The sequence below is a fragment of the Oreochromis niloticus genome, linkage group LG8 (genome assembly GCF_001858045.2).
Source record: "Oreochromis niloticus isolate F11D_XX linkage group LG8, O_niloticus_UMD_NMBU, whole genome shotgun sequence".
Lineage (NCBI taxonomy): Eukaryota > Metazoa > Chordata > Actinopteri > Cichliformes > Cichlidae > Oreochromis > Oreochromis niloticus.
In genome coordinates, this window is record NC_031973.2 from 14,478,921 (window position 1) to 14,491,247 (window position 12,327).

The 12,327-nt window shown below is 41.5% G+C and overlaps 1 protein-coding gene across 1 annotated transcript in view; it reads left to right on the forward strand.

Moving 5' to 3' along the window:
* The window catches only part of atrnl1b (attractin-like 1b), a 72,489-nt gene that overhangs the window by 6,464 nt on the left and 53,698 nt on the right, over positions 1-12,327 (forward strand). Inside the window, exons 7-17 of the mRNA XM_003441858.5 lie at positions 2,118-2,205; positions 2,517-2,778; positions 3,250-3,433; positions 3,561-3,715; positions 3,876-3,960; positions 4,424-4,638; positions 4,797-4,915; positions 5,609-5,741; positions 6,711-6,898; positions 8,042-8,255; positions 8,339-8,530. Of these exons, the coding sequence (XP_003441906.1) occupies positions 2,118-2,205; positions 2,517-2,778; positions 3,250-3,433; positions 3,561-3,715; positions 3,876-3,960; positions 4,424-4,638; positions 4,797-4,915; positions 5,609-5,741; positions 6,711-6,898; positions 8,042-8,255; positions 8,339-8,530 (1,835 nt within the window). The remainder of the gene's footprint in view (positions 1-2,117; positions 2,206-2,516; positions 2,779-3,249; positions 3,434-3,560; positions 3,716-3,875; positions 3,961-4,423; positions 4,639-4,796; positions 4,916-5,608; positions 5,742-6,710; positions 6,899-8,041; positions 8,256-8,338; positions 8,531-12,327) is intronic.

Here is a 12,327-nt window from a genome sequence, read left to right on the forward strand (position 1 = left end):
GGAAGAGTTTGCGGAATACAGTGGTGTCAAGGGGCACTACTTTACGCCTCTGCCTTGTAACGATATGCTGTGGATCGCTGCTGCTCTATTTTAGTTATTCCCCTTCACTCTGAGACATTAGAGAATATCTTATACTTTATTCACCAGCTTCTTATTGAGAACAGCTGCAGTGTGTTTTGTCCCAGTTATGCAGAAGTTGTTTGAAATTATTGAGTGGTGACTGTGGTTTAGGTGTCTGTATGCTGGTTTAGCATGTGAAAGGTTTGCAGTTAAAATGAAAGTTCATATTCTATTTGCTTTTTATGCATTTATTTATTTTACCCTGTATACTTTTAACATGTTATGTCTTGCCTCAGATTGTTGTGTATGTGCTGTACTTGGCACAGGAAAAAAAGACCTACTCAGATTTCTTTGGGATTTCTTTTTCTTTTGCCACAGCAGATCATCTTCCTCCTTCTTCCTTCTCTCCCTATCCCTAGCAGCCTCCAACTCTCTGCATGTCCTCCTTCACTATATCCACAAATCTTCTCTGTGGTTTTCCTCTTTTCCTCCACCTCCAGCATCTTAAATTTCTTTGGGACTACTTCTGTAAAAACGGAGAAATATGGCACACGCTCAGAGTTCTCTCACAGTTTAGCTGATGGTTCATCTTTGTTGCTCAGACAAGCTCTCACCATCTGCTCAGTGTTTGTTCATCACCAGGTGTTATGATTCCTGTTGCTCCTGGAGTGCCTTTTTAAAATTGCTAATGTGTGATGATGTGACCAGGTGTGTGTGTTTTTCCTTTTTTGGATGTTAATGGCAGCCAACAGTAATGTATGCATTTGTCAGCCTGCTAGATTTTTAGCACAGCAAAATGTTCAGCTCGATTAAATCTAAAGACCTTGAGGCAAACTTATATTAGAAAACAAGACACTATAATAGTGTAGATTAATGTAAACTTGTATTTTTATATTTTAAATAATAATACAATGCAATTAAGAATTTTTTAATATTATTTCATTTAGTGCTGTCAGCGTTAATCTCGTTAATATGACGTTAATGGCATAACTGCATTAACGCGGCAAATCCCCGTTAGCGAGTTAACGCGGCCCCGTGAGAGGGCTGCAACGCCGCTAACGCGTTAACGAGCTAACCATGCTAATGCGTTGACGCCATGCAGCCCTCGCATAGAGCTATCCTCATTAACTTGCTAACGGGGATTTGCCGCCATAACGCGGTTATGGCGTTAACGTCGTATTAACGAAATTAATGCTGACAGCAATAATTTCATAATAATAATTTCAATTTCTGAAAAATTATATAATGAGAGCCTTGAAACACCTCATGGCCCCCTTTATATTCACCCCTGCTTGCTGCAGGTATCTCTGCAATATAAAGTGGGAAGGCTGCCGTCATCCTTCAGCGAGTTGCTTAATTTAATCGCATCAGCTAAGTTAATAGTTTATCTGCAAATTTGAATGTAATGTCTGTAGCTTTACTGTACATTGTTGTGTAAAACACAGAGCGGTGGGTGCAGCAGCTACAAAGTTTGCTTTTCTTCTCGTCTGAGGTTGTTGATCAGGTGGTTTGATGATGAAGGATTTAGGCCAGCGTTTGATGGTGATTACAGGAATAAACGCTGTTGTTCTGGACGTGATAAAAATGTTTTATTCCACCTGAGCTCACAATCTCAGTAAGAGCTCCGCCTCTTCACTCCTTGTGGGTTGTATGTAGAGAGACTGCTCCACGTTAAACCCTGACAGCATCATCTTCAGTGCTGCTGTTATCAGTCTTTTTGTTTAAAACCTGGGGCCTGCCTGGGCTTCATGCTGTTTTAATTTTGTATTCACACACATGCTTCTAGATGCGTTTCTATTGCAGGTCTATGTGGGTGAAACACTCGCGCTTGCACGGAAGTGACGGCGCGCTACAGAATTTAAACTAAGCATCAAAGCAAAAAAATTTACCTTAAGGATTTTTTTTTTTTATCATAGCGTTATTGATCGATGAATTGTTGCAGCTATGTTATGAAGCCACAGTGGGACAAAAAGTGAATATGTGTAGGGCTTTTTTCCCCCTCTTTGGTGTGTTGGAGGTGCATTTAAAGTGTAAAATTCTGTTTCTTTACTCTGCAGCTACAACCTTGAGAGTGGCATTTGGAACACAGTTCCCATCAATAGTGGCCCCGTGCCAAGATACGGCCACTCACTTGCTGCCTGCCAGGTAAACACACACAGATTTAGAAAACCACAACAGTGACTGGGAGGGAGGAAGATTTGGGAGAAGTGAAACAAAAGCAATCAAATGTGGTTTCAGAAAAGAAAAGGTTGCTTTCAAACAGGAACTGCTTATTTCTTTGAGTAACTGAATGTTGTAACATATTCCAAACAGAACTATTTTAAAACAACAGGAAGAGAACAACTTAATTATGGAGTTTAAAGAAAGTGCAGGCTTGTCCTAGAGGCACGTTTATGGCACGTTTAGAGATGAGTACATCCTTTAGCTTACTAAAAAAAAGGCCGTCCTGTGTTTAGGATGATATCTACATGTTTGGTGGAAAACTGGAAGCCGGCTGGGAAAATGTGACGGACGAGCTGTGGGTCTTCAATGTACCCAATCGGACATGGCAGCGGAGAAACCCTGTGGTCGGCCCACCGGCCCAAGCTCAGATATACGCCGTGGAAGGACACTCGGCCCACTGCGTCCCGCTGGACAGCGGCGAGACTATCATGCTCGTCATCTTTGGCTACTCCCCCATCTATAGCTATATCAGCAATGTTCAGGAGTACAACCTGAGTGAGTCACAGCTTTCAAGTGCAGACTCTTTCACATTTTGTTTCTGCTTCTCTATCAGCTCTCTATAGCTTTCCCTTTGCACAGAGATAAATTTAAAAGCTTTGGCAAGCAAACCCAGTACGGCTGTGCTTCCAAACTGCAATGGATGGTACCCACTCATAATTGTAGACTTCTTCTTTTTTTTTTTTTTTAATTTAAAACCTGCCAGCAAATACTTTGTGAATCCAAAAACACCATATTTCATGACTGAATTTTTGGATAGCAGAGTCAAAGTGTCCTGTTTTATTTCTTTCTTTTCAGTGAAAACAATAAAAAAGTATAAACAGCAGCCATGTAAACCATCCCTGAAAAAATGTGTTTGAAGTATCAAGATACAAGAGCCCAGCTGTCTGCTTCGATTCCACTAGGAGAGATCTAATTGTATATATTTTTTTTCCCTATTAAAAATTTCTTCATATATTTTCTTTTTAGGGTCCAACATGTGGTTGGTGCCTGAGACCAAAGGTGCCATTCCCCAGGGAGGCTACGGCCACAGCAGCACGTATGACAGCGGCAGTGGCAGCATCTACGTTCATGGCGGCTATAAAGCTCTGCCCGCCAACAAATACGGCCTCGTCGATGACCTCTACCGATACGACGTGAACACGCGGACATGGTAAATAGACACAGTCGCGCTGCTCTCGTTGTTTCATTATGCATTCCAGACTATATGTGACACCGTGGGAGTTGCACATCTCCTTGGCACAGTTGTCCTTGACACGCTTGTCATGCACATGCTCCAGGTTCATTCTGAGAGAAAGCGGCTTTCCACGGTACTTGCATTCAGCTGTGCTCCTCAGCGGCACTCTGCTCGTTTTTGGAGGCAACACGCACAACGACACATCCCTCAGCAACGGGGCCAAATGCTTCTCTGCTGACTTCCTCGCCTACGACATCGGTAAGAATCCTATTGTTGTTAAATAGTGCTTTATTTATTTATTTTTAAATGTATCTCTCTGTTTCACATAAAATCAGAAGTACAAACACATCCATCCGCTATGTTAACTGTTAATCACACAGCGAATCCTAAATAGTCATGTACACCTTGTTTTCCTCAGCCTGTGATGAGTGGACGCTTCTGCCCAAGCCAGACCTGCACAGGGATGTCAACCGCTTCGGTCACTCTGCTGTGGTTAGCAATGGGTGAGTGTTTCCATTGGAATTTCTATGTAGATCACCCAGATTGATTGTGAAATCAGGTTTGAAAGCCCTCTCTGTGGTGTAATCCTGTTTTGTTTCATAGAAAATGCCCAGTTTTGCCCAGTAGTAGTAATTTAAAATATTCCACTGTGGTCTCAGCACTAATTTATCTTTAGAGTGGATGACTGGGTCTCTTTGTGAGCATTAAAAGCTTAATTTTTGACCATAAATTTGAAAAACGGTGTAGATAATAAAGAACTGTTCAATATCACAGCAATAACAATGTAATAAACTGACTTGCTTAAAAAAAGAGAAAGATTAGATAATTATGTTTATCAATTTGAGCATGGCAGAATACAAAAAATACTCCATAATTAAAAAACAAAAAAAGTCCAGTTTCTCTTAATTTGTTGGCTATAGTTTACACTTCTTCTTTTTTAACATTGTTTTCTTTCGTCTTGCTCAGGTCCATGTACGTGTTTGGGGGCTTCTCCAGTGTGCTGCTCAATGATGTGCTTGTTTACCGACCTCCGAGCTGCCAAGCCTTCTTGGCAGAGGAGGGTTGCGTGAAGGCTGGGCCAGGGGTCCGTTGCATCTGGAGCAGAGGCCGTTGTCTCCCCTGGGAAGTCAGAATGGCTAATGGCAGCCTGACTCCTGCCCCATTTTGTCCACCTAAAGCTGGTGAGAAAGACCGCAGAACTTTTCCAGCCTCTTTTCACTTTCTCGTCACTGCTTTATTTTTTGTTGTTGAAACTGCCTTCTTTCTAGAAATTGTATTTTGCCCGTATTTACAGACTGACTCATGCACTCTTGTCACTCTCCCTCTCATCTCTTTGTAGTTACAATGGACGAGTGGTGCTACAGGTTCTCAGACTGTGCCAGCTGTACAGCAAACACCAAGGGGTGCCAGTGGTGTGATGATAAGAAATGCATCTCAGCCTTCAGCAACTGTACCTCTGTAAGTGTTCCAACAGGGGGCAGCAGTGCACTGCTGATCTTGTGTTCAACTCCCTGAAGCTGCCAAACGTGCACACAAGGACACATGCGCTTTTTAATAGAGGTTTTGTGAGTTGAGGACATTCGTATGATAATGTTGTGGTATTCAGGACTACATAGAAACATCACCTCATTGCTTAAGGTAGAAAAAGCCTTTGCACATGGACTGTATATAAAAGATGGACACAGCCACCATGACGTCACCTGTTGGTTTCTGAAATCTGCATTTTTGAGGATTCATTAGTAGCATTTAGTTTTAAACATTTTGAACCAGAAGTAACCAGAGTGGGTTTAGTTGGCAGACTATATCCATAAAACATATGGGTGCAGTGCACTGGCACTGCCCTGACTAATGAAGTAAATACATTTAACTGATTTAAACTGAAGGATAAAAACTTGGATCGTGTGAACAACACACCAAGCTGTAAATTTTGTTAAATTTCAATATTAATGCTGAAAAAGCACCAACAGAGCAAACACCAGTAAGACTGCTTCCTTGTATCTATATAATGAAGTGGGGAACTATTTATAGAGAAAAAAAATGTCTTAAAGATTCTATTTAATGCTGTTAATTTAGACATTTTAACATGGCGGTCCTTGGGGCTCTGTCATAAAATGACACTTCCTCTCCTGATTCTTTTCTCTGCCGCTGCAGAATGTGAAGAACTTCACTGAGTGTCCTGTGCGGAACGAGCAGGTGTGCAGCAAGCTTGCCAACTGCAAGAGCTGCTCATTGAATCTCAACTGTCAGTGGGATCAGAATCACTCGCAGTGCCACGCTTTGCCCGGTAAGCTTTCCGTGCACATGAACACGCCACCTTATTAAACAGAAGCTTCGGATTTGGTTATCACACATGCATGGCAGAGGATTTTCGGTAATTTCCAGGCAAGCATGTGGGAGACTGTGGAAGATGCAAGATAAATGCAGTTATGTCTTAAAACTTAAACCTAATGTAGAGATGCTGATTAGTGTGAATACTCAACAGCGCTTGTAACTTGGTGATTCTATTTACTGCGTCAAATAAGTGCACTGACATTCAGAGCTGAAGGGAAGCCTATTTGATTAATCAAATTTTCGCAGATGTTAATGACTCCCTACCAAGTTTACTTCTTCTGCCGCTGCTTGTACGGTTAAACCCAGTATCAGGGATTTGCAGAGATGTATTTTCAAGATGTCATCCCAATGTTGTTTATGAGGTCTGGCAGTGTATTTAGCTTACCTCTCACCATCTACCCCCCACACCCACCCATCGTGTTGTTGATGTTGACGCTGGCTGAATCTGAAGAGATAGTGCTGTCACTTTATCCATAATTTTCAGTTCACCAAGCCCTGTCGCCTAAGGGGAGTGCAGTGGGAGCTGAAAATAATATCCCTGTGTGTGTGCATGTGGGTGTGGATTTCTGATTCCTGAAAGGGAGCCGCTGATTGCACAAACAAAATGCACACCGAGCAAATGGGTGCAAATTACGCTCAAACAAAATCAGTGACATCCACACAAACACACACACACACACACGTTAAACCCTAAATCTTTAGCCCCCTGTGGTTTGTTATGCCTTCTAAGTTCTCTGTTTTCATTTTTCTTGGATTATGGTTCTCCCCATTGAGCAGTACTTAACTAATATTATTCCATAGTTAATTATGTAGTTTTTAGCTTACGACACAATACAAATAATGTCAAAGTAATTTTCCCTGTTAATGTTAAAGTAAAGCGATGTTTTCTTGGCCCTTGACCCATGCTCTTTCGATCTTCCAGCTCAGCAGTGCAGTGAGGGTTGGAGCCAGGTGGGTGATGCCTGTTTGAGGATCAACTCCAGCCGCGAGAGCTACGATAACGCTCAGCATTACTGTAAGAACCTCAATGGCAACATCGCCTCACTGACCACCTCCAAACAAGTGGACTTTGTCCTCGAGGAGCTTAAGAAGCTCCAGCAACAAGACAAGGTACACATAAATCAGTCAAACTGGCCAGATTGTGTTTTATCCTTGCTTTAGTGTTTGACTATATACATGTAGTACAGTATCTCTGAATCATTTTGAAATATTTTCTTGTGCTAGAATTGCAGTTTACACCTTGGTGTTTAGCTGAGTGAAAATAAAAGTGCGTTTTTAGCTGCTGGGGGAGCCTTTCTCTAACTCTGACTTATCGATTCTGAGACGATTTTGCCCCGATCAGTTTTCTGCAGCTCTATTTTATCTGATTGCAGGCATTCTTCTAGCTTTCTTGCCTTTCAACCAATTATGGTGAAATAGTTTTCCACTATTCCAACATCTTGTCTCAGACTGTGTGGTTTGTACATAGTTTTGTTTCTCAGATACCGCACCTGATGAATCAGACTGCGATAATCACTCATCACTTCTGCCTGCCTTACGCAGGGCTAATAGGGCCTGTGTGATTCTCTGTCTGATGGAAGAATCATGTGCACTTACAGTATGTAAGACCTTGACTGCGTAGTCTGGTCTGTATTTAGTTTTTCTTTTTATCTGAGTAATTTTCCTGATGTCGCTCTAAGTTTACATATTTATTGCTCTGCTCTGTTTTGTTTAACCCTATGATATGGTGCAGAAACTTGTTCACTGAGAGAAATCCAAATATTCACAGCAACATTACAATTAGAGCTTCTGCTTCTTTAATGGAAATGCGGTTTTGGGCAAACTGGCTTCTTCTCATCCCTCACGGCTACATATTCTCCTTGCAGTGACAGAAAATTGTGGCATCTACTGATGATTTTAGTTTGGTCATGCCTGCTGTATTCATGAGAATGTCATTTCCTGTCAGTCTGCTGGGTTGAAACGCGGCTGTTTGTTCCAAACAGAACCTTGACATGCCTTTCCACATCATTTTCCCATTACATTAAAAGTTGAATCCTGAAGGCAAATAAGTAATCATATCTGTGAAATTATTCTCAGCAGACTTTTAATAGCATCTTTGGTTCCTAGGTGTAAATGCAGAAGGCAGGCTTTTTTTTTCTTTTTTTTTTAATAGCAGGATGGAGTAAAAAACGAGGGACTCTTATGAAATTTTATCTTACATTTGAATAGCTTTTCATCCCTTTATGTGTTTAGACTTTTACTGTTTTTCCACAGCGGCTGTCTCCCTGGGTGGGTCTGAGGAAGATCAATGTGTCATACTGGGGTTGGGAGGATATGTCTCCCTTCACCAACAGCAGTCTGCGTTGGCTGCCCGGTGAGCCCAGTGACTCTGGTTTCTGTGCCTACCTGGAGGAGCCACAGGTGTCAGGACTGAGGGCCAATCCATGCACTGCTACTGCCCACGGGCTCATCTGTGAAAAGGCTACTGGTGAGATGACCGAACACACAAGTACACTTCCTAAATATTGCATCTGCTTGAAAAGGCTTTTGTTTTGTTGTTTCTTTGTCCAGGCAATCCCAACCAGAGCACCCGTCCATCCTGTAAGAAACCTTGCTCGCTGCACACAAACTGTGCCAACTGCACCAGCCAGGCCATGGAGTGTATGTGGTGCGGCAGCGTGCAGCGCTGCGTCGACTCCACTGCATACGTCATCTCTTTTCCCTATGGCCAGTGCCTGGAGTGGCAGACTGGAGATTGCGTGGGTGAGTGTCTGAACTTAATCTAGATGAGTCTTCTTTGAAGTCTGCAGTCCGGCATTAAGGTGGCAGACAATAAGCTTTCCCAGATTGGCTTCTGTAAGCAGTCAATATTCATCTTGGAGAGAAAGAAGGTTAAAGGAGGAAACAGGCTTAAAGTGGCGGGTGTCTGTGGCGGAGGGAAAATCGTATTAGTTTTCTGTGATTGGATTTGGAAGCTGTTTTTGGTTTGTAATGGCCAATTACTTTTGCATATAATCACGCGCCAACTGTTAGATTTCCCTGTTGACCGAGCTGTAGATGGGCTCTTTATCATTAGCTGGTTTTAAGTAGTTTAAAGACAGTCTCACATCAAGAACAGTGATTGCAAATAACTCTGTGAATAGGAAGTGTGCATAATTAAAACGCCCAGACATGCAGTACTGTAAAAGTGGATGTTTTTACATTGAAAGTCATTGAAATTTGAAATGGCAAAATAAAGCGTTTCATTCTGATAATTAAATGTTAAATGTTAGAATGGAATAAATGAACATCTGAAAAAAACTCACTTCACTGAGTGATATACTATCCTTAAGTGCTATCCCAATACAGCTGAGCTAGAAAACAACAGTTCCTGCTTGTGCCGTTATTCCCCATTTATTTATTTATATTTTGCTGTACCGTTAGCTTTTAATCCACCATCCAATACCATCGAAACCAAGGTTCAGGCTATGTTAAAGAAGAATTATTCCATTTCAAACCCATTATATATTATGGGAACTCTGTTTTTGACTTACTGCATTGCCATGTACATTAACAGATGTTTCAATAAATCACTGCACCTGTTCCCCATTTTCCTATGAAAAGTGAGTCAAGACTTTTGCACAGTACGATACAAGGGTACATGTCTGTCATTTGCAAGATATTTACAGTAGTGCTTCTTGTGACCGTCTGAGCTGTGACAAAATAAACACAAAGGGTCACAAAGCAATTAACAAGAAGTGATTTAAGAAAAAAAACCTTCCTCCTTATTAAACAGCGTCACTACTCTTTGTGATTTCCTATTTAGTCGTAGAAATGGCATGCAAATTTAATGATCTGACAAGGTCTGACAAAGACAGTTTTTGCTTAAAATGCTCTCAGAGACGTGTTAATTGGATGCAAGTTGGCATATTGAGTTTTTAAAACTAAACTGAAAATATTTGCAGATGAAAAGGCTTAAAGTTTTGACTGTACAGGTTAGTTCTTTTTACACAGCCCGCAGCTGCAGGTCCTCTTAAGATAACAAATATGAATACCTTTAATCATCCATTTTCTCTTTGTACAACACTGCAAAAAGAAAGGGACTGTCATCCTATCATGACATGACTGACAAACATAATTCAGCTGTTATTTTCCTGATGGTTGTATTGAAATGTGATCATACTAAGTACTAGACACGTACCAAGGTGAAACTGCACAGCAGTAAGTTGATTGGAAAGATCCTTCACCTGAAAGTCGGTGTAACCGCTGAGGTCGTTGCTGTTGTGCTACGTGATGTATGCCTTTTGCCCACAGTTTTGTTGGATTGTAAAAACATCTCTGATCAGTTTAGCGAGTAATAAATTTAGGGAGCCCAGGAGTGCTGTCTCAAATTCATTTGAGTGTGCTAGTGTTGGGTGATGCAGAGATGTTTCTGTTCGCTGTGGATATTTGTCTTGAGGAATTAGTCCCTGTTGGCATGAAGGACAGAGAAGGTTGTCCTATAAATTGTCTCTGTATTTTCTCCTCTTTTGCTTTGCTCTGTCTGACTTTGCTCGTCCATATTCAATCCCAGGGTTTCAATCACAGTTTAAGGCTTTTCTCACCTGCTTTACTTCTCCCTTGCTTATTTGGAGTGCATGGATGTGTGCTCTAGGCTGAGTACGCTCCATAAATACATACAAAACTACAAACCCTGGTCTAAAAAACGGCTCTTTTCCTAGTTTTTTACACTGATTTCAAATGTGCAATTTGACTTGCACATCGAGTTTGCACATCAGGTTTTTGACATACACATCACTGACGTTTTGACTCTTTTGAACATCAATATGATGGAGAAAGAATTAAAGGAACACTTTGAAAACACATCATATCTCAGTAGGGGCAAAAATATCATTATTGATGTCTGTACTGATATGGACTTGATAATGTGTTAGCAATGAAAGGATGCCTCATCTTTTCCTTTTAAATGAAAATGATCAACCTACACAGGGCTGAATTCAAAGATACCTCAAAAGTCAAAGTAAAACAGTGATGTGGCAGGGCAGTCCATTTAGCTGAAATTTTGTTGCAACAATTTAAAATGGTTCTTGTAGTTTGTATGCCCCCCACATGCTTGGATGCATGCCTGACAGTGTCGGGGATCGTGCACCAGGGGGAACCCGGGACCCACTGCACCATCGTAGGGTCTGACAGTGACAATGACTTCATCCCAATACCTAATGGTAGTCAGGGTGCTGTTGTCTAGCCTGTAGAGGTTTGTGCGTCCCTTTGTGGATATGCCTACCCAGACGTCACTGACCCACCATCAGACCAGTCACCCTGAACAATGTTACAGGCAGCATAATGTTTCTACTTTATCTCTAGACCCTTTTACATCTTTCACATGTGCTTAGGGTGAACTTGCTCTCAGCTGTGAAAAGCACAGGGTACAAGTGTTGGACCTGCCAACTCTGGTATTCTATGGCAAATGCCATTCAGCCTACATGGTGCCAGGCAATGGGCAGATGGCCCACTAGAGGACATCAGGACCTCAATCCACCCTCACACAAGAAGCCTGCCAGAGTAGACTGTCTAGAAGTGCTCATCCTGTTCCTCTTTGCACAAAGGAACCAATGCCAGCCCTGTGCATGGGTTATGGACCTTCTATGGCCCTGTCTAGTTTCTTCAGAGCAACTGCCCATCTCCTGGAATCTTCTCTGTGTTCTTGAAACTGTGCTGGGAGACACAGCAGTCTGTCTGCCAACAGCATGTGAAAATGAAAGTGTAACTTTCATTTTTTTTTTTAATCAATGTATATCAACACAATGTCTCTAATTTTGACTATTTTTGACCAATTTATTTATCTTACTGTAAAAACAGCCTAGAAGATAATACCAGAGATGTGTCAGTTTAGCTCAAAGTAAAATGAGGTCATTGTTCTCAAAAATGCCTAAGTCACTTGCTTTTGCGCTCAAATGGCTCATCCGTATCTCTTTGCAAGTACCAACAGTAGTCGCCCGTCATGGTCGGATTAAATTTTCCCTGATATTGGTTTTCTATCACTTTCATATCTCGATGAAATCCTTCCCGGTGCCCATTGCTGACATCACTCAGGTTTGGTGGAAACAAAGTCAAGATGAGAATGTTAATAATAAAAAAAAAAAGCATCTTCAGTGACATTCTTGCGCTCATTAGCTGATTCATTTTCAGCATCTTATCCACAAGCTCCTCATAATTCTCTGCTCTGTGATTGCCATGAAAATTCTGGACAACCTGCAGGGCAGCTATGCTCAAGACCAAGCTTATTTTATAAATGCTGAAATGCATCACCGTGCCTGTTCAGTCATGCTAGTAGTCCAAAACTTGGAATATCAACTAAAAAACAAAACAAAACAGGATGTGCTAGTCATAGGTTTTTAGACTTTGAATAGGCAAGTGAAATTTGTTTAGGTACAGGTGAAAGCATCCCAGGTATGTGGTATCTTTTGCTTGCTGGGCTGCTTTGAGATTTTGCTCTCTGTAGCGAAATCATGATGACCTAAGCAGCTTCTTACTTTGCTGAGGGGATGGACTCTAAATGTATGTCCTTTTAAATCGATTAT